Source organism: Giraffa tippelskirchi, chromosome 6 (genome assembly GCF_054371585.1).
Source record: "Giraffa tippelskirchi isolate mGirTip1 chromosome 6, T2T-mGirTip1v1.2.pri, whole genome shotgun sequence".
Classification (NCBI taxonomy): Eukaryota; Metazoa; Chordata; class Mammalia; order Artiodactyla; family Giraffidae; genus Giraffa; species Giraffa tippelskirchi.
The window spans coordinates 167,883,969-167,905,610 of NC_137280.1; the positions used below are offsets into that span (position 1 = coordinate 167,883,969).

Consider the following 21,642-nt stretch of genomic DNA (forward strand, 5'->3'; position numbering starts at 1 on the left):
TTAAGCTCCTTTTACACTAAAGGCAGAAAATAATTTTAATATAATCCTTTAATTAAACTCAGCTTTAAAGATGACTCACTGCATTTCTTTTATTTTCTAATTTTATCTCAGACAAACAACAATCAAGAATATGTTCAGGAGTCAATGATACAGAAAATTTAACTTTGGCTCTTAAATATGAAGTCAGAGAATGTGGCTATATTCTCACTTAATCCTGGTATATATAGTTGAACTCCTACTGTATTCCTATCCTGTAGTTCTATACTTTAGAGGTCACTGTATGAGTAGATAAGGGTTTGAGAAAAATGGAATAATTCTCTTATATGGTATTTAGGAAAGCATTAAGCTCCAGTATATATATATTCCAACCATAAATAAAATATTTAACTAGACACTATGAATATAGTACTTGAGAATTACTGCCTCCCATTCCTCATAAAAGGGCTTCCCTGGTAGCTCAGGTAAAGAATCTGCCTGAAATGCAGAAGACCTGGGTTCTATACATGGGTTGGGAAGACCCTTGGGGAAGGGATAGGCTACCTACTGTAGTATTCTTGCCTAAAGAATTCCATTGGCAGAGGAGCCTGGAAGGACACAGTCCATGAGGTCGCAGAGAGTCAGACATGACTGAACGACTAACACACACACACTCTTCATAAAAATCTTTCATTATTCTTCAATAACTGAAAAATATGCAGTCTTTAACATTTTACAGGTGATAATACTAGGGGGCTCATACATTGCGGTAACTGTTTAAGGCCTTAAAGTCAAAAATCAGGCAAGTTGCAACTAAGTATGCACGTCTTGTGACGCCAACCTCAGTGGTCACCCCACGTCATTACAGGCACGTGGCTTTAGACTCTTCTTACCGTCCACGCAGGCTTCAATTTCTTTAGACATGAGCTCAGCTTCACTTATCTAGTGATCACTATCAACTTCCTATCTCCTCTTTCTAAAACGAGTACTGGTTGAGTTTAAGAAGGGGATAAGGATAGTTGTTTTTTTTTTTAATTTAGTGTTATCATGTCTCCTGCAGGAATGTGTCATTAAAGTGTTTTGTTTTGATATGCAGCTGCACTGCATGTAGCAAAGAAATCAGTAGGTTAATAAACAGTTATCAATAACTATTTTATGCTCATTTTATTGTTTTCCTAGCCTGTCTAGTAGTCTGGCTTAACAGTGACCTGGATTTGGTAATCATTAAGTGATTAATATCACATCATAGCATAGTTCAGATTTACAATTTTAAGATCAAATGTGTTGCTACTTCTAAAATGAAGGGGGAAAATAGAGTCTGCATTTTACATTGCTTGAGGACATTTATTTTTACAAGGCTTTATAGTCATACTGAGAAGATGAACTGTGAAATTTATGTAACAAATTGGCACACCGATATTTGAGGATATTACTGAGAATAATTTGGTAAATTGGGGAAATTTTTAAGAATAAAATGCAATCTGAATGTTAATGAAACACCTTTCACTATTTATTTAAAGGCAGAGATGCCACCTGTGGTTTATCATTATGCATAATTAAGGAATCACTTATTTATAAAATGTTTTAAAGGAAAAAAATGAAAACAATCAGCCTCCCTCTGTAAACATTCTATAACCTAAACATCAGGAGGTGAAAAAGAAACTGAAATACAAGAGACAAACAGTGAAGTGAAGTCACTCAGTCATGTCCAACTCTTTGAAATTCTCCAGGCCAGAATACTGGAGTGGGTAGCCTTTCCCTTCTCCAGGGGATCTTCCCAACCCAGGGATCGAACCCAGGCCTCCCACATTGCATGAGGATTCTTAATCAGCTGAGTCACCAGGGAAGCCCAAGAATATTGGAGTGGGTAGCCTATCCCTTCTGCAGGGGATCTTCCTGACCCAGGAATCGAACCAGGGTCTCCTGCATTGCAGGTGGATTCTTTACCAACTGAGCTACCAAGGAAGCCCTAGAGACAAGTAAGAGACAAACAGAGGGTTACACAATTACAAATTTAACACATCCTGAAAAATACGTCACTTACTTTCTCCACTGCTTGATTTGTTCAGGATTTGTATACTCTTTCAGACATTCCGTGATATGGTCTCCGATTTTTATCAAGCACTGTCTAGTATGTTCCAGTTGTTCTCTTTCTGAAAGGCCTCTCTCAGGCCTATCAAGCTGCTTCAATGCTGCTTTGACAGGCCTCATCCTTTCTTTACACTTAAATAGGAAAAGAAAAGCAGAACTACGTATTAAAGGCATGAATTCAACACAGAGCTACTTCTTTCAGTGATACTTCACATGAGTAAATGTAGCATGAAATGAGCATTAAACCTCACCTCACAGCTCTTAAATGTCAAGCGTTTTCCACTCAGACTTTATTCAGAAAGCAAGGTTTTCCATTATCATTTAAAAATCAATCTTTGTGTAAGTAAAAGCCTTGGATTTTACTTACTTTTTACAAAAACAGTTATTTTCTACACTGTAGCACACCATTCTAAACAGTCTTAATGTTAAAAGATAAAATATTTCAGAGTATAACTTAATATTCTGTATTGGCTCTAATACAGAATAAAATGTAAAAGAAAATGTAAAAGAAACTTTATATAATACACTGGCAAAGCTATAACTTCAATATAGCCACAAGTATAAACTGTCTATTCTTCTAACTCCTTGGGACAAAACAAAGTACCTAATGATGAATTTTGCTGCTATCCTATTGTAGGTAGTCAGGGATGTCAGGGTGTTTGATAGAAACCAATCTTTTCCTTGGCCTACATATCACTAGAATGCTAGTAAAAGGACAACATACCAAAAACTGTACCATTCAATAAAGTCCAATTTGTATAATAAAAACTATTAACCTTATACCAAAACCAGACTAAAATAAAAAAGCAAACTACAGATAAATTTTATTGTATATAAAGGCAAAAACAACTTTAAATTTTATAGTAATTATATCCAAGTAGGGTTAATTCTGGGTATGCAAAGATGAGTCAACTACAATGTTTTTAGTTGACCTAATGCCACCATTTATTTGAAAAACAGAAATCCTCACATCCCTGCTGTGAAGGGCCTTTCTTATAATCAGGTGTCTACCTTATATGTGAAAATTTGTTTCTGAGTACTTTATTGTTTTATTGACCTATTTCTTTCACATCAGTTGGGAAACTCCATGTTTTGTCAGGCATAATTTAAATAACACTGGAAACACTGGGAATTATGTATCTTTAGTTAAAATCAGAACTCAGCCAAGCCTCACTTTTTTAAAAAGGGAAAATATTTCTTTTCTAATTTTTATGTTATTCATATTTGTTCTCTACATTTTCTATTTCTTGTTCAATTTTGGTAGTTTATATTCTGCTGTGGGTGCATGCTCAGTTGCATCCAACTCTGCAACCCTGAAGACTGTAGCCAGCCAGGCTCCTCTGTCCCTGGGATCCAGGTTAAGAGTACTGGAGTGGGTTGCCATTTCCTTCTTCAGGGGATATTCCCGACCCAGGGATCGAACCTGCATCTCTTGTGTCTCCTGCACTGGCAGGCAGATTCTTTACCACCACACCACCTGGGAAGCCCCTTGTAGGCTGAACACATACTATATTCTAGGCATTGTTCTAGACCCAGAAAAGAGAGCAGTAAATAAAATGAAGATCCTGCTTTTATGGAGCTTGTACTCCAGTAGGAGAATAGAGCCAACAAATAAACAAGATATAGTGTTTAAAATGGTGACAACCATGATTTAAAAAAAAAAAATAGTAAGACACAGCAGGGAGCTTTCTACCTTATGTAAGATTTCAGGCAAGGGTGATGTTTGACCAGATATCTAAAGAAAACGAAGGAGTAAGCCATTTCAAGCAAAGGGAAGAGCAAGTAAAAACGTCCTGTAACTTGTCTGACATGTTCAAGGGAACAGTAAGAACTCCAGTACTATGAACTGCAGTACTATCAAATTCAAATACATTTCTAAATTTAAAGTTTTAAAAGATGAATATAAACTCAAACGTTATAGGTATTTTTCTAATAACCAGAAACTCTACTACTTACAATGCTGAATGTTTTCTGATCCAGCTCTTCAGATTCTTCTGCTATGGGCACTGGTTCACCACTTGCGGTGATGTGAACTGGAGCATCTGACACTGAAGATTTCTTAGATCTTTCCTTGCTTTCAGACTTGGATTCACTCAACTGGTGAAAAGAGAAAACAAATACACAACAACAAGAAAGGCAAAAATGATTAACACCTCCAGAAGACAGTTTACTCTCATCGTAGTCTATCAAGTGTATTCACATTTAACATCCTAATGTATTTTATCTTTTCCCCACTTGGATAAACCAAAAATAAAGCTATCCTATGATGTTACTTATTAGGTAAGGCATCTAAAAAAGGATTTAAACCTGTTTTTCTACTCTACTAGATACGCATGTATTTTTAAAGAACTAGGCTGACAGGCAGTTTATTCTCCTAAAATGTAAATATGCTGATTGTGTCACTTTCTAAATTTTATATTATGATTTGCATACCTTTTCTTCCTTTATGTCTTTTTCTTTCTGTATAGCTTCTTTTACTCTGTTTTCTCTTTTCTCTTTAAAATCCTTTTCCTTTATATCTTTCTTATCCTCTTTTTCTTTTATCTCCCTTTTAAGTTCTCTTTTATTTTCCTTTTCTTTTGCTTCCCTCTTTTCTTCTGGTTCCTTCTTTATACAAACATCTGGCTCAGTTTTTTCTTCACTGTCTCTTTCTGTTTTAACTTTTTTGTTTGGATGTTTCACAGAAGTGATTTCATCCTGAAAAGTGCAAGTATGGCCAATGTATTACTAACCAAATCTTGACAAAGACTAATTTCTTTGCATGACTGATTGCATGTATGTGGATTCTGAGAGAAATAATCCAGAATCCCATTAGTAATGATACATGCAATAAAAACTAAGATAAGCCAATCCCATTCAAAATTCATAACAAAATGAGACAATGTCTTCAAATGGCAAATGTTTGAAAAGGAAGGACCTTTGCTCTCTCCCTTTAGTGACATATGATATTCTACTGGATGGTAGAATTCTATTCTATAAATGACACTACACAACAAACTATAAAAAAGGACTCCAGTATCTAAAAGTAAAATTTTAAGCCTAGTTCAAATTTCAAATGTAAAGCATACTGAAAACATGCCATGTGCCCTTTTCTATATGTAACAGGTTGCTTTTCTAAAACAATTCTTACCTTATCATCATCTTCATCAGACTTTTCTGAGGGCAAGGGAGAAGAATCACTCTTTATTTCCTCTTTCACTTTTATAGACTTCATTGCTTTATTCTTCTTAGCTCTTGCTTTTCGCCTTTTTGAACCTCCCTAAAAATAATTATTTTTATTCTCACCAACCCCACAGATTCCATTAAAAAATCTTAAATACTAAATCTATGAAGCTAAAAGAATAGACACTCCTACCTAATCCTTAGTCTGTTGGTACTAAGCTACACCAATCTTAGAAAATTATCAACAAAAGTGATATAGCTTAATCAAATGCAAATTAATGTGAATCCTTAAAAAAAAAAAGAGTAGAGAGAAGTCAGAGGGCTGTTCACAATCCTAAATTATTATTTTCAACCAAACAATGCCACCCGAGATAGCATTAGAAATTATTTTAAATAGTACAGAGGTAGTTATTGACACTGTGGTCACAGGTAAACTTTCAAAGGTTGCTTTAGTTTCCAATCACCTCTTTTACTGCCTTTTTCCTTCTTTCATGGAGCACAATCAATATAAGCTTGGTGATCTTTAATACTTTCTATTCCTTAAGCTGCTCAATGTCTCCAAATCAAACAGTAATGGAGGCTTGACCTCTCAAAAAACACTCCATTTCACTCCAAAAGTTGCTCCCATACTAAATACTAGGAAAAAAAGAGATTCTTCTTCTGAAAGACATGTCTCACTAGAGTTTTAACATGAATGCTGAGATCAGTTAAGGCAAAATACTACCGTATTCAAACAAAGCTACTAAATTACAGATAAATACACTGATGAGCCCACGTTAACCACAGGAATCTAGGGTGATGGGTAAACTAGGTTTATCTTATCCAAAAGTAAAGTGCTCTTAAGCATATTTTAACTTACTGCACCAGAAAGCCTCTGAGCTTCTTTTTTTGCAAGATCTCTACTAAGTAATTTGATGAGGTAGTCCGCACGTGTCTGTAATTGTTTTGCTTGTGGTTTTTTATCAGGATCATCTGGAAGAATCTGAAAAGCAATTAATTTTTTCATCTTGTCTTTAATAAATAACATGAGAAATAATCATTTAAAAATGCTTTCTCATAAAAAACATGTATAATGTGCTGAAAAGTTACAACTCTTAAAAGAATAAACAACACTGAATGCAAAATATATTTTTTATACCTATGCCACAAAGATTTCTTTCTCTGGAAATGAAGTCTAAATACACAAGAAAACTATCCCTCTATTCATAAAAAGACTACACAGTATGAGGTTAGAAATTTCTTTCAAATACATAATGGTATATTAGCAGTCAGTGTTATTAAAATCATATAGTATTCTTAGATTTCGTTCCTTCTAAACAGTGTATTTAACTATGAGGTATACAAAAATCCCTAGAATATAAAGTATCGTCCATCTAGAAGAGGACCCAAAGCAGGCACTGTGAGAAACCTTTTACAATGAAAATATAAACTAACTTTGCTTCATAGTAGCAAATGACAAATAGCTGAAGGTTCCCACTTGTCCATGAAGAAGTAAAATATAAAAAGATAAATTATAAGAACTGGGCAAGCCTCCAGTGTTTCCCATTCTAGGCAAAGAAATGATTGTAACGAGTGTATGCTGTGTTGTGCTGTGCTCTGTCGCTCAGTTGTGTCCGACTCTTTGCAACCCCACGGACTGTAGCCCCCCAGGCTCCTCTGTCCATGGGGATTCTCCAGGCAAGAATACTGGAGTGGGTTACCATGCCCTCCTCCAAGGGATCTTCCCGACCCAGGGATTGAACCCAGGTCTCCCGTATTGCAGGCAGATTCTTTACCATCTGAGCCACAAAGGAAGCCAAAAATACTGGAGTTGGTAGCCTATCTCTTCTAGGGGAACTTCCCGACCCAAGAATCAAACTGGGGTCTTCTCAATTGCAGGCGGATTCTTGACTAGCTGAGCTACCAGGGAAGCCTATAACGAGTGTGGTAGCATCAAATCACCAAAATTCCTAAACACTGGTATTTAAATATACACACACACACTCACAAAACAATCCCTTTCTGCTCTTGATTAATATATATAGTTAATGATTAAATGAGAGGTTTACTTTTTAACCAGATACTGTGAAAATAACAGAAATGAAATTTCAGAGGTAAAGCAGAGTCTAGAAATCATTTCAGTTCCTTCATGAAAACCAGATTCCAAAGCCAAGATCTCAAAGCTAACTTTCCTGACTCTGAGTTGACTTTATTTCTAACATAATTTAAAAGCAAAAATTCAATTTAACAAGAATGGTCAACAGAATCAAGTATTTCAGTACCTTGTGTGTCAGACTGAGGTCAGGATCCATTTTAATCATTTCCCAGCTTCCATATCCATATTCGTAGATACCAATTAACAAATTGGAATCATCTTCTTTGCCCCAGTCTATATCAAAATGAGCTGCCTTCGTGTGGCATGGGATGATATACCTATCGTTAAAGTTAACAACCACTGTCAAGTTTATAATTGCCTCATTAAAAATTTTGAAAACCATGTTTGATCATTAGAACTTCAAAATATTTTATTTTGAAAACATAATTTTATGTTTTCATAAAATTGTGCTTTATTTTATTTTTAAAAAACATTTCATTCAAACTGCCCATGCAATAAAAACCACTTCTAACATATACTCATGTCCAAATTATTGAGTAACAAGTATTTTACAACAGAAAAAATAACTCACTGCTTTCTTTCTTCTGGATCTGAAGGAATGGATTTGTGCAGCGGTATTAATTCTTCTTCATGGGAGATGACCAGCTTGGCATTCACCTGTACACCTGATATTCGGAATGTTGGGCCCTTTACTTTTCCAAGTCTACCACCTATATTTGGAAAAGAATATTAAAAAGTATAAAATATATAATTCTATAAAATACAAAGCAACGTATGTTATTATATAAAAAAGTAGTAGTATTTATTTACCTATATTTTTAAGTATTACTTATTTGCATTAAGGGGAGAGGCTTGCTGGCAAACCTTAAATTTCACTCCAAGTCTTTTCACTACATACTAGTGATTATAATCTAGCACAGAGGAGTCACAGAAAGCATTTCACATACTACAGCAAGCACATGCACTGTGCTGTGCTCATCTGATCAGTCATGCCCAACTCTTGGCCTGTAGCCCCCATGGACTGTAGGCCGCCAGGCTCCTTTGTGCATGAGATTTTTCAGGCAAGAATACTGGAGTGGGTTGCCATTTCCTCCGCCAGGGGATCTTTCTGACCCAGGAATCTAACCTGCACCTCCTCAGTCTCCTGCATTGGCAGGCGGGTTCTTTACCACTGCACTACCTGGGATTAACCTGTCAGCCATTCTAAATAAGAGTTTTGGTATGATTTTTTTCCAGTACATCTAATTATTGAATCTTATCTAATTATTTTTATTTAGAAAGATGAATTACAAAGTATAATGAAGTACCTATGTTAAAACCAATGTCACATGTATATACTTCTAATATCTCATCTATACTAGACTAAAAATACAGTAAAGAACCCACCTGCCAATGCAGGAGACATAAGAGACGTGAGTTTGACTTCTGGGTCAGGAAGATCCCCTGGAGGAGGGCATGGCAACCCATTCCAGTATTGCCTGGAGAATCCCATGGACAGAGAAGCCTGGCGGGCTACAGTCCACAGGGTTGCAGAGTCGGACACAACTGAAGTGACTTTGCATGCATACAAAAATATAGCAGAACTAACAATTTCTGATGTTACCTCCCAGTAAGAAAATATACCAGGCAGATAGTTTCTGTTGCCTTCAATAATGCAGTTCTGTTCCCCATTTTCTATTACCCGGATATGGCCTTACTTGGTTTTACAAAGCATCTTTTAAGACTAATAAATAGGTAACTTAAGACATACTATCAACCAAACTCAATAAAAGCAGACTTCAACAATTCCATTTATCTCTCTTTAAATCACTTTCATTTTAATATCACCTGTTCGTTCTGTTCCTGAAGAGTTGTCCTTTAAAGCTTTAATGCAACCATTATGTACCAATTCTCCTAGTCGTCTGAGGTCTGTCTCTGACTTATCAACTAATTCAGCATCTCGAGCAATTGCATCTAATCTGTAATAAGATAATACAATTTTCAGGTAAATGCAGAACAAATGAAGCCATTTGACATAAATAAGAGTAAAATTCTGTAATTTTTTTATTATTACACACTAAGCAGATAATATGAATAATGATATTTTTCTTCATCTAAAATAATTACATAAGTATTTCATTGTAACTTCATACAGGTCCTCTCAAAATAAAATAGAAAATATCTCTATTTTAAGGTGGAGTTTGGGGGAGAAAAATAGAATTAAACCAATTTGAGTCTCTGCCACTCTATACTTGAGATAGTAGCTACAGCAGTTATTGAGAATAACTGATAAAACTGGTCTCTGAAGTCAGAGGCTAGGTTAGCAACTTAGCTTCTCTACGGATGAGTCTGCTATTTTTATAAGATTGTAAGGAAAAGGTAAGAAAAAGCATTTGAAAAGTACCTTACAGTTATAAAAATGCAAATATGTTATAGACCATGTATTTTATAGAAAACATTTATAGATAAAATTTTAGAGACTAGAAAGAATTAAGGATAGTACTAAAACACTTTAAAAAATCTATTTGAAATTTGCTTTCTACAGGCTAGTTTTGTAAAAACCTGTTGCAGAAAATTTAAGAATAGTATAAATAAAACTGACAGCATTGTAACATATTCTGTAATTCTACTGAGAATGACAAATTTGTTTACCTTTCCAGAGGGCCACCAAATTTCTTGTAACTCTTGATAAACCTAACAGAAAATAACTGGTTTAAATGTGGGCTTCACTATTTGTTAAAAAATAGATATACAGAAATAATACTTGTTAGTGTAAATATTATCAATAATTCAAGGTACTATTACTAACAAAAATGAATAAGCTATGCTAGAATCAAAATGTTAAAAGGTTAGATACCAATAAAGATGACATATTTTAACACCCAGGATGATATTTAGAAACCAATATAAATAAAACAATAGAAGCTAAATTTTATTTTAGAAATTACTTTATTATTTTCACAAGACAAAAAAGGTTCAAGGCTATCAGAGGAAGTGTCTCCAGAATTCTCAATCATATTACACCTCCTCACATTTCAAGTGTTGATAAAAATTTACTGAATATAGTTTTAAGTCAGATATATGGCATTATACCAACAATGGAAAAATAAGTATTCCTTAGGAACAAAGCTACCCAAGTGGTTGATGGATGAAGGAAAATATCCAGGAAAAGAAGTTGCACTGCCTCTTCAACTAAAGACAGAAAGTCCAGCAAATCAGGTGGCCATAAAAGTACCCTAAATAAAATCTAACAATATATTTAGTTTTCTGGTAGAAAAAAATGAGGAAGAACTTTATCAGACAGGTCTATGATTTAAAAGAAATGAGTTACAATAGTTTGAAAGAAACAACAAATTCTCAAAATACAACAACAAACAACCTTTCACAAATTTCATACACAAAAATATTACATAAACAAAATAAGCTGTTATCCCATCCTCTGTAAATAAAGCTGTGTATATATATAAATAAATATATTTTGAAATAAAACTACAATTTATCTGCAAGGCCAATCTTACCTCAGTTCCTATTTGGACATATCAAACACTTTTAACATGATTATTTTCAAAAAACCAATCACCTCAGCGTAAAAAAACTAGAAAAATATGGAACTAAATTACTCCCACATAAACAGTAATGTTGGGAGTCATATACAGTGAGAATTTTTAATAAATAATGTATCGAAGTATACATTCATTATTCAAAAGGGCCACTATTCTGAATCACATTAATAAAACCAAAATAATTTTAGCAGTCCAAATAGAGTAACAATAAATAGCACAGCAAAGATTAGATGCCAAACTCATTTTTTACTCAAAAAGAACAACCAAAATCAGAACCACCCAATCCCCACACAATTATATCTGTCTCTTCTAAAACTTTATATTTTGTGGAATTTCTGTTTTAATTTCACCCCCTACTAAAATCAAGCTGAAGTAAAAATGGTCATATGTCATCTTACCGCCGAATTTCTGCGTCACTAAATCCTTTAATATTTTCCCGAGGGATAGTTCGTGGTCTTCCGCGTTTCTTTGGCCTTTTTCTTTCTGAGATTGAATCACTATCAGATCCAGAGTATCTCCTACTTCTACTGCGCCTCCCTTCACTTCCATTGAAACTAATCTGGAATTTGAAAACAAAATTTTGCCGAAGTTTAGCTAAAGCAGGCTTCTGTTTTAAGAGCAACAAAAGCATTATGACTGACAAAATTAACAAGTACATATCAAAAATATTCTATAAACAAAATTAAAAAGCAAAAAACCCCCCAAAATACAGCAGATTAATGTCAAAGAATTAATAGTCTTAACACTTAAAACATTCTCATAAACCAGCAGGAAAATATCCATTGTCCTTTTGTAAAAATATGTGAAAGGTTATTAACAGTGATTAATCAAATAACAAACAGAATTATACAACTTCCTGGTATATTTTTTAAAATGTGAATTAAAAGTAACAATGCAGTAACAATTAATTAGTTAGTCCATCAACTTGACCAATACTAACTAACTAATACTAGCCAATATTGGTATTGGTAAAGAAAAACAAGATAGTCAAACACCTCTGATGGGTATTTATACAACAGAGGGCAATTTGATATTGTATCAAACATCTTAAAAATGATCATTCTGCTAACCCAGCAACATCATTCCTAGACATTTTTTCTGATAGCAGAAATGAAAAGGAACACTGGCCAATAAAGTCATCTTTATCGCAAAGGTAAAAAAACTTAATCTACAAAACATTAACTTCTATTACACACATCAAATCACAAGGCAATCTAATAGGATAAAAGTAAGGAAATGCAGATTATAAGAGGTGGAACTCGAACACTGGCTTACTTGTGAAAAGCGTGAACGGTAAACATCAAGTACCATACAAGAAGGTAAGAGAAAAGTCAGCTAACATTTGCTGAAGACCGAGCCACTGTGAGAGGAGAGGATTCCTGGGGACAAAAGACGCAGGGAGAACCTGCACCCACTCGCAGGCACTTCTCCACAAGCCTCTACCAGCTCTGCCCAGGTGCTCATGAGAAAGACTGGAAACGGGGCTGCAGATGAGAGGAAACTGTCCTTCATGGTGAAAGCCTGGAAGAAGGCAGTCACCTTTGAGGGGACAGTCAGGAAGCCTGGCCAGATCATTCTCACTACAGTACTGAGGACACAGCAGACCTAATATGTTTGTAGGAAAAGAAAAACCAAAAACTGGCAGGGCAGTCTGGGGTGTGTTCATTTGCCTCAGACTCAAAATTTAAGGAGCTAACAAAAAATTCAACAATCAAGACATAATCTTGAAATACAACAGTATTCTAAAAAACCATAAGCTAATGCAAAGACTTAAAGTTTTTCCTCTCGCCACAGGACCCAATATAGCTTGGCATGGCATTGCTACCATTATTTAAAAATCTAACATTCTGTTCATTTGAGGAACAAACACCAACAAATTTCTAAAAATTCATATCATACAAGGTATGTTCTCTGACCATAAGAGAATTAAACTAGAAATCAACAACGAAGATACCTGGAAAAATCCCCCAAATATCTGAAAACTAAACAACACACTTCTTAATAAAAACCTATGGGCTAAAGGGGTAGTTCACAAAAAACATTAGAAAGTATTTTGAAATAAATGAAAATGAGATCACAACAAATAGCAAAATTTAGGAGATTCAGAAAAGGCAGTGGTCAGTGGAAGTTTGCAGCATTAAATGCTAATGTTGGGACTTCCTCAGTGGTCCAGAGTTTATGTCTACCAATGCAGGGGGCACCGGTTCGATTCCTGGTCCAAGAAGATTCCACTTGGCAATGGGGCAAGTGGCACAACTCCTGAAGCCCAAGCAACCTAGAGCCTGTGCTCCACAACAAGAGAAGCCACCACAATGAGAAGCCCGTGCACCGCAACTAGGGGGGAAAAGCCCAAGCAGCAACAAAGACCCAGCATAGCCATAAATACATACATAAACTCACAAGGCACAGAAAAAGCAGGACCTTAAAAAAAATGCTAATATTAGAAAAGGAAAGTCTTAATGATCTAAGCGTTTATCTTAGACACTTAAAAGGAGAGCAAAAGAAGAAAGAAAGAAAAAAAACACAGAAATCAACAAAACTGAAAACAGAAAATTAAAAAGTAAAACCAAAAGGTGGCTCTTTGGAAAGATGAATAAAATTAACCTCTAGCTAGAATGATCAAGAAAAAAAATGCCAATCAGTTCAGGTCAGTCACACAAAGCCAACTCTGTGACCCCATGGACCGCAGCACACCAGGCCTCCCTGTCCATCACCAATTCCTGGAGTTTACTCAAACTCATGTCCATCGAATCGATGATGCCATCCAACCATCTCATCCTCTCTCCTCCCCTTCTCCTCCTGCCTTCAATCTTTCCCAGCATCAGGGTCTTTTCCAGTGAGTCAGTTCTTTGCATCAGGTGGCCAAAGTATTGGAGTTTCAGCTTCAACATCAGTCCTTCCAATGAACACCCAGGACTGATTTCCTTTAGGATGGACTGGTTGGATCTCCTTGCAGTCCAAGGGACACTCAAAAGTCTTCTCCAACACCACAGTTCAAAAGCATCAATTCTTCGGTGCTCATCTTTCTTTATAGTCCAACTCTCACATCCATACATGACTACTGGGAAAACCATAGCCTTGACTAGACGGACCTTTGTTGGCAAAGTAATGCCTCGCTTTTTAATATGCTGTCTAGGTTGGTCATAACTTTTCTTCCAAGGAGTAAGCGTCTTTTAATTTCGTTAACAGAATGAAAAAAAGGGAAATCACTAAATATCCTATAAACACAAAAAGGATAGTAAGGGGGTATTATTATGAATAACTTTATGCCCATAAACTCAACAACTTGGATAAAATGAACAAATTTCTTGAAACAACCAACCACACTCATTCGAAAAATACATTGATAGTTGTATATTTATAAAATTTAGGTTATAGTTAAGAAGGAACACTTTCCAACTCATTTTATGAGACAAGCATTATTAAATCCGATGAAGTCATTAGAAGAAAAGAGCACCAACATTTCTCATAAAAAAGATAGTCCAGGTGTCAAGACTCTTTACAATACAGAAATAGCTTTTAAATTAAAAAGTCACCTGTTTTGCACAGTTTCTCATTCTGGGGAGCATATAAATTTCTTCAAGTTCCTTTTGTCTTTCTTCTTCTTCTAATCGTCTTCTTTGATCTTCAGGAATGATTTCTTCCCAGTTCTTTGAATTTCTTTCAGGCTCCAGCTCAATATCATCCTCATCCATATTTGAAAAGTTGGCAACCTGATAAATTCCAGAATTTTAGCGAATAAAATTAAAGAACTATTCATCCTTAAATTACATTTTTTCCTTCTTATCAGGAAGGACGAAGCATATCAGAATAAGATAACTTAAATAGCCCTAGGATAATGAATATGACTATGGGTTAAACCAAATATGATTGCTAAATTAAGTTTATTTCTTTATGAGGTCAAAGTAGATCAAACCAAATGACTTCTAAGAATTATCTTCCAGGGATGATTCTCTTTTGCCCTGCTGATCAACAAAATTATTACTATAATAGAACTAGAGGAAGTTAACAGAGTAACAACAAATTTTACAGAGTATCATGCTAAATCACCTTCTGTAGTAATTACCACACCAGTCCATTAACCACAAAGTGTTGCAAAACAACCCAATATTCTTATTTTTATGATCATAAAAAAAGTACCTGAAGAGCTGATGACAAGACAGAAGGAGCTCTGAGATCACAGATACATTTATTTAGGCTCCCTAAGTGCTAGTTTCTTCAGCTCTAAAAAAGGAGAGCTAGTAACAGCACACTAACTTTTGTGAGAATTAAACAACAATACATTTGAAGAAGTGTGCAGAGTCTGGTATACAGAAAGCACTCTTTAAGGTTAACTGCCAGTACTGGTACATTAAAGCTTACAGGTAACTGGAAAGACAAGAAAACTATGCTCTGTGTGTGTGGCACATTGCAGGTACTCAGTAAGTATTTGTTGAATGAAGGAATGACATTAATTGATCCTTAAAAACCTCAGCTTGTGGAAGATGGCTAGCATGTAGAGAAATCTGCTTCTTTACACTAAACAACTGGCACACACCTTACTCTGAGGCTGGTTGGCTGATGTTGCTTTGGGACTCCCTGCAATCTGTTTAGCCCTCACTGAACCTGGGGTGGGCTTCCCTGGTGGCTCAGTTGGTAAAGAAGCTGCCTGCAAAGGAGACCCACATTCAATCCCTGGGTCGGGAAGATCCCCTGAAGAAGGGAATGAAATGAATACCCACTCCAGTCTTCTTGCCACTATAACCCATAAATGGAGGAGCCTGCTGGGCTACAGTCCATGGGGTTGCAAGAATCAGGTATGAGTTAGCAACTAAACCACCTAACCCAGGGTATCTATCAGTATTACTGCTTACTTTGTCTGATTTACTTGTGTTTTCTTAGTTGGGATAATGCTTAAACTAATGTCAAAAACTGCTGCAATAAAAATCAGCTAAAAGTCTTCAGTTATGAAAATGATTTGGTACCTTTCAAATCATGTCACTAGAAGAAAGAAAAATTTTTATACATCATTGCAAATTTTAAGACAAAGATGTTTTTAACATTTTTTAAGACTACCCTGCTGATCCTGCCTAAAAAAAGATGAATAAAACACTAAGTGACAAAAGAAAAATCCCACCTTCTCCATTTATATAATTATGAAGAAAAATTTAAAAAGAAAATCTACCTTGAACTGAGAAAGTAATTCATCTCCTACAGTTAAAGGTCCTGCTTCATTTTCATGAGTTTCAGCCCTCTTCAAGATTTCATCTATATCCATTTCCTAGAAAAAGAAATCTTCACTTTAAATATGCTTCATTATGTTTTAAGATATATACATTTCACATTTGCAGCTTTAAAAACGACACATTTTGAGACAAGCTTTTCCCTTTACCTGGGGCTCTTGTTCTTCTCCTTCAGGCTCCTTAAAAAGTTCCTCAGCACCAAACTTTAAAATGGCTGATAACTCTTCTTTATTGAAAGGAGTAGAACTAACATCAGGAAAAACAAAAATTACTTAACACCAACAGTCACAAATTTAACATTTACATAGCACTTTCATGAATTACTGGCACAGTCACCTTTATAACAGTTAATATGACATAGTTAGATAAGTGAAAGGTTACTAGTATATTTATTTTAAAACTAAAGAACTTGAAGCCTAGGGCTTTCCCCCAAGGTTACAAAACTAGAATGGTGAAACCATGCACTCACTGGATGTATGCCATTGACCAGGAATTAGCTCGGTGCTTTGAAAAATAAAACAACAACACTAAACACAGTACTTCAGTGATCTGCTTACCCTATGTAACATTTTGGAAAAATGAGCATAGTATGATTATGTAACAATTTTTTTTTTTTTAAAGGAAAGTAACTACCTTGAAGGGGCAGAACCTGTGTGTAGTACTGTCTTCCCAGTTGTGTCCATTCTCTGAATCACAAGATGATCTAAAACCATCTTCTTCTTGGCCCTTTCAAGAATATCCTCTTCAACTGATCCCTTTGTAACCAGACGATAAATATTCACCTGTAAAGATACACACGATCAAACTTAAAGCACAGTAATAAGGATTCGTTCTGCTAATGTTAAATGCCCAAATATTGGTTAGAGTCTGAAATTCATCCAACGTGAAATTTTCACTGGTCAAAAGCAAAAAAGCTTCCTCAATTTAAAGATTATTTTGAGACTATGTCCTTATATTTTGGTCAGTTTGCTTTTTCTTTTTTTAAAGGAATGACAGTAATTTTTTAAATTATGTTTCAGCTGGGAAAGGGGGTGGTGGTAAACTTATGACAAGCTTATACCAGTTCCCTCAATTCTGATTGTTTCATCATTCTATATAATCCAAAATTCCACAAATTACTTTTCAAGTTAATGACGAAGCTCTGCAATTAACAACAACAAAAAGCTTTGCAAAAGACAAAAATCAATGTGTAGTGATTTTGCTCCGCTTCTCAAGGTCACTGGTTCTATGTCACATAATACCACCATTCAGGGATATCTTGAAAATTTATGGAACCACTGTTAGTTTTCACAGTGATTAGGGCTCACCAGCATTTAGAGCACTGGGACCTGGAATATCAGGCATTCTTCATTAAACTGGACTTCGTAGCACAATGAAAAGTTCTTCTGTGCCCTTTAAGTCTTCCAAATGATTTTTTAAAACTGTAATTATCTTGAGTCTAAATAGTTCCAAATAGGGAAAGGAGTATGTCAAGGCTGTATATTGTCACCCTGCTTATTTAACTTATATGCAGAGTACATCATGAGAAATGCTGGGCTGGAGGAAGCACAAGGTGGAATCAAGATTGCCAGGAGAAATATCAATAACCTCAGATAGGCAGATGATACCACCCTTAAGGCAGAAAGCAAAGAACTAAAGAGCCTCTTGATGAAAGTGAAAGAGGAGAGTGAAAAAGTTGGCTTAAAAGTCAGCATTCAGAAAACTAAGATCATGGCATCTGGTCCCATCACTTCATGGCAAATAGATGGAGAAACAGTGAGAGACTTTATTTTGGGGCTCCAAAATCACTGCAGATGGTGACTGCAGCCATGAAATTAAAAGATGATCACTCCTTGCAAGAAAAGTTATGACCAACCTAGACAGCATATTAAAAAGCAGAGACATTACTTTGCCAACAAAGGTCCATCTAGTCAAACCTATGGTTTTTCCAGCAGTCACGTATAGATGTAAGAGTTGGACTATAAAGAAAGCTGAGCGCCAAAGAATTGATGCTTTTGAACGGTGGTGTTGGAAAAGACTCTTGAGAGTCCCTTGGACTGCAAGATCCAACCAGTCCATCCTAAAGGAAATCAGTCCTGAATATTCATTGGAAGGACTGATGCTGAAGCTGAAACTCCAATACTTTGGCCACCTGATGCAAAGAGCTGACTCACTGGAAAAGACCCTGATGCTGGGAAAGATTGAAGGCAGGAGGAGAAGGGGATGACAGAGGATGAGATGGTTGGGCGGCATCACTGACTCAATGGTCATGAGTTTGAGTAAGCTCCGGGAGTTGGTAATGGACAGGGAGGCCTAGCGTGCTGCAGTCCACAGGGTCGCAAAGAGTCGGACACGACTGAGCAACTGAACTGATCTGAACTGAGTCTAAATGATATGTATTTCAATATAAACATGAAGCATTTTTACAAAGTTACAATACACACTAATTTTTTCAATAATGCAACTACTGTGTAAATCAGTAGATGACTGAATACTGTATTATTTAGAGATCTTTATCAAAAGCTATTTCCAAATGTGCATAGTATTAGGTCACCAATAAAACTCGTCTGTATGGAGAAGGAAATGGCAACCCACTCCAGTATTCTTGCCTGGAAAAGTCCATGGACAGAGGAGCCTGGTGGGCTGCAGTCCATGGGGTTACATGACTGAGCACGCGTGCATGAGGGTGGAGGGAAATGGGTTGGTAGCAATAAACTGGTAGAACTAAAAAAAAAAAAAAAAAACTCATCTGTATTAGTAACCTACAACTACTCACTGTGTAGTTGCTGCATGCAAGTATTTAAAAGGAGATCTCAGAATCCTTTGATCAGATTTAGAACCAACTACTACTAAAATAGCAAGTTTATGAACCACAGGAATCTTACATGTCATCAGTAATGAAATAGTAAAGAATGTACCTCGTTAATAATGAAAATACACTTTATACATATACTTATATTAAAAAAAATTTTTTTTAACACAAGAAAGTAAGAAATTTGACTGCATTATTCAGGTATTCATCCCAGAGGTCTACCACACAGCTGTCTATAGTATTTTGTTTTACTGGTTCTTTTCCTAATATGTCCTCTTTCTTCTACCCTGTATTAGAGGACGTGGTGGCCAAAGTCTTTTAGTAGTATAAGTGGAATGTTTTATCTAGCCATGCGTTGAGGATTTCAACGTAGGAGGTCTATCTATTAGTGCAATTAATCACTTTTCCCCATTTCATTCACAACACAGAAATATGTTGCCTCTTCACAAATACATTAGGCCCAGCTCACCTGTAAGAATATCCTATTTCCTTACTTTCTCATTTTTTGACAGTCTGTAATTTGTCTTGGCTTGTTGTTATCCCTGTTTCAAGTTTCCCTCTCTTTTATGAGAATTATTTGGGTAAAACAGTTTTTTAGCTTTGTATTATGGATTATTTCTCAGTAGAAAATATGAATGTTTTTTAAAAAGTAAATAAAATGTGCTAAGCCCTTCTGAGCTACTTCTTTATCACCTCCTGCTTTGAAGAAGTTTCAGGACACGGATAGTAAATGTGGAGGTAAATGTAATTAAAATACAAGGACCAAGATATCAAAAAGATGACAGATGGTTTTTCTCAAGGGCTATTACAACTGTCCCATAGAGTTATACAAAAATTATGAGAATGGCTAGTTTGCAAGGAGAATCCTATGGGTACATGGCTAACAAAAAAGGAACAATGTACGAAGCAAAATCCCTTTCAATAGTTAAAATAAGTATATGAAGATATTTTTAAATGTACACATTTATATACTGAATGAAAAACATTATATTCTACAGTTGTGAAAAGAATTATGATCAAAAAGAGAGTACATGATCCTATTCAAGCATAGTTTTCTCAGTTCTGTCAATTTCCAGGTGATTCTAATAAATTCAAGTTCCTCAGCACTCTATCTGTTGAATAACAATATGTCTGTTTCAACAATCTTACCAGAAGGATAAACCAAAATAAATTCTAAACACTGATGATAAAAAAAACCCTCTAAAACAGTAAAATAAGGAGGATAAAAAATACCTGTTTCTTTTGCCCAATTCGATGAGCTCTAGCCTGTGCCTGAAGATCATTTTGTGGATTCCAATCAGAATCAAATATAACAACAGTGTCAGCTGAGGCTAAGTTAATTCCTAAACCTCCAGCTCTTGTGGAAAGCAAAAAGCAGAAATCCTGTAAGGAAATATAAAAGGCACAATTTTAAATTCTTACCTGTGACTGTGAATAATTAATGTGAGAATTTTATAACTGAACTCCTGAGTTTAAAAAGTATCTTACCAGGCTCCCCTGCTGACTCGGTAATAAAAAAAAAAAAAAATCCACCTGCCAATGCAGGAGATACGGGTTCGATCCCTGGAGTGGGAAGATCCCTCATGCTGCGGGACAACTAATCCCGTGCACCACAACCATACAGCCGGTGCTCTAGAGCCTGTGAGCCACAATCACTGAGCTCACGCGCTACAGCTACTGAACCCTGCACACCTGGAGCCCCAGTTCCGCAGCGAGAGAGACCACTGCAAGGAGAAGCCCGCGAGCTGCAACGAGAGCAGCTTGAGCTTCCTGGAACTGAAGAAAGCCCATGTGGAGCAACGGAGGCCCGGCACTGCCGAAAATTAATACATTTTTTAAAAGGTATTTTACCAATAAAAGTGAAACATAGTTTTAAAAATTACTAATAAAATGTATCTAGCAAAACCAATAAACAAGACTCCCAAATATAAATATATATGGGAAAAATAAACAATTCATAAAGAATTCTAAATCAAAATGGGCTAGTTTATTCAGAAGCAAATTAACTGTCCTATATTGAAATAATATTGATACAAAAGGGTAAAATTCCTCACATTTAACAGATAATATGGATTTTAAAACCTCACTTGTAAATCAAAACTGGCTACCACCAATAACTTTTCTTAAAAACTACAACTATGACTAAAATAATGACTGAAACAATTTATTTACAATGTTAAAAGCATTCATACCTCTGATCCTTCAGCATTAAAATGATCTAGAGCTTGTTTCCTCAGCTCCCCTTTTATTGATCCATCTAATCTCTGGAATAAAACATTAAAATACTGCATTGTAACAGAATCAAAACTTTAAAAAGGAATTAAAACCATGTATGAAAAAGCAGCACTGCTTTTGATAAGACCAGGAGGTACTTACAGGTAGGAAAGCAATGCCTAAGCATTCTGTCTCTAAAGTCTGTGTTCTTAACCACCGGAACTACTTCTGCTAATAGTAAATAACAGCACTGACCATCATTTTACCTGAGACCCACTATAAGAATGTTTTACATGTGAATGAGTACACAGTATACACTAAAAGCAAGTTTCATGACACAGTGTACTGTGATATACCCTCATTATTTTATTACCTATTTCATTTAAAAAAAATGCTAGTACAACATTTAAACAACCCATTAAACTGATCCTCAGATCCATTAATGGGTTAGAGCCCACAGTTTTAAAAAACACCAATTGAGTCCAGGGTGGTTATGGACCCACACATCAGTGCCACCTGAGAACTTAGAAATGCAAATTATTGAGACCC

At 35.6% G+C, this 21,642-nt stretch overlaps 2 protein-coding genes across 3 annotated transcripts in view; one reads left to right on the forward strand and one right to left on the reverse strand.

Annotated features, from left to right (window-relative positions):
* Positions 1-21,642, forward strand: part of LOC145509644 (uncharacterized) — a 340,359-nt gene that overhangs the window by 71,946 nt on the left and 246,771 nt on the right. The window lies entirely within an intron of this gene.
* Positions 1-21,642, reverse strand: part of CHD1 (chromodomain helicase DNA binding protein 1) — a 72,569-nt gene that overhangs the window by 9,820 nt on the left and 41,107 nt on the right. Inside the window, exons 18-33 of one of the 2 annotated variants that reach the window (XM_081498862.1) lie at positions 21,072-21,143; positions 20,113-20,262; positions 16,722-16,870; positions 16,238-16,334; positions 16,031-16,126; positions 14,403-14,579; positions 11,265-11,425; positions 9,956-9,997; positions 9,152-9,282; positions 7,896-8,034; positions 7,491-7,641; positions 6,089-6,211; positions 5,198-5,326; positions 4,501-4,764; positions 4,024-4,164; positions 2,021-2,199 (exon numbers count right to left, since the gene is read on the reverse strand). In XM_081498862.1, coding sequence (XP_081354988.1) covers positions 2,021-2,199; positions 4,024-4,164; positions 4,501-4,764; positions 5,198-5,326; positions 6,089-6,211; positions 7,491-7,641; positions 7,896-8,034; positions 9,152-9,282; positions 9,956-9,997; positions 11,265-11,425; positions 14,403-14,579; positions 16,031-16,126; positions 16,238-16,334; positions 16,722-16,870; positions 20,113-20,262; positions 21,072-21,143 — 2,201 coding nt within the window. The remainder of the gene's footprint in view (positions 1-2,020; positions 2,200-4,023; positions 4,165-4,500; positions 4,765-5,197; positions 5,327-6,088; positions 6,212-7,490; positions 7,642-7,895; positions 8,035-9,151; positions 9,283-9,955; positions 9,998-11,264; positions 11,426-14,402; positions 14,580-16,030; positions 16,127-16,237; positions 16,335-16,721; positions 16,871-20,112; positions 20,263-21,071; positions 21,144-21,642) is intronic. The other variant, XM_081498863.1, reaches the window with a different exon arrangement.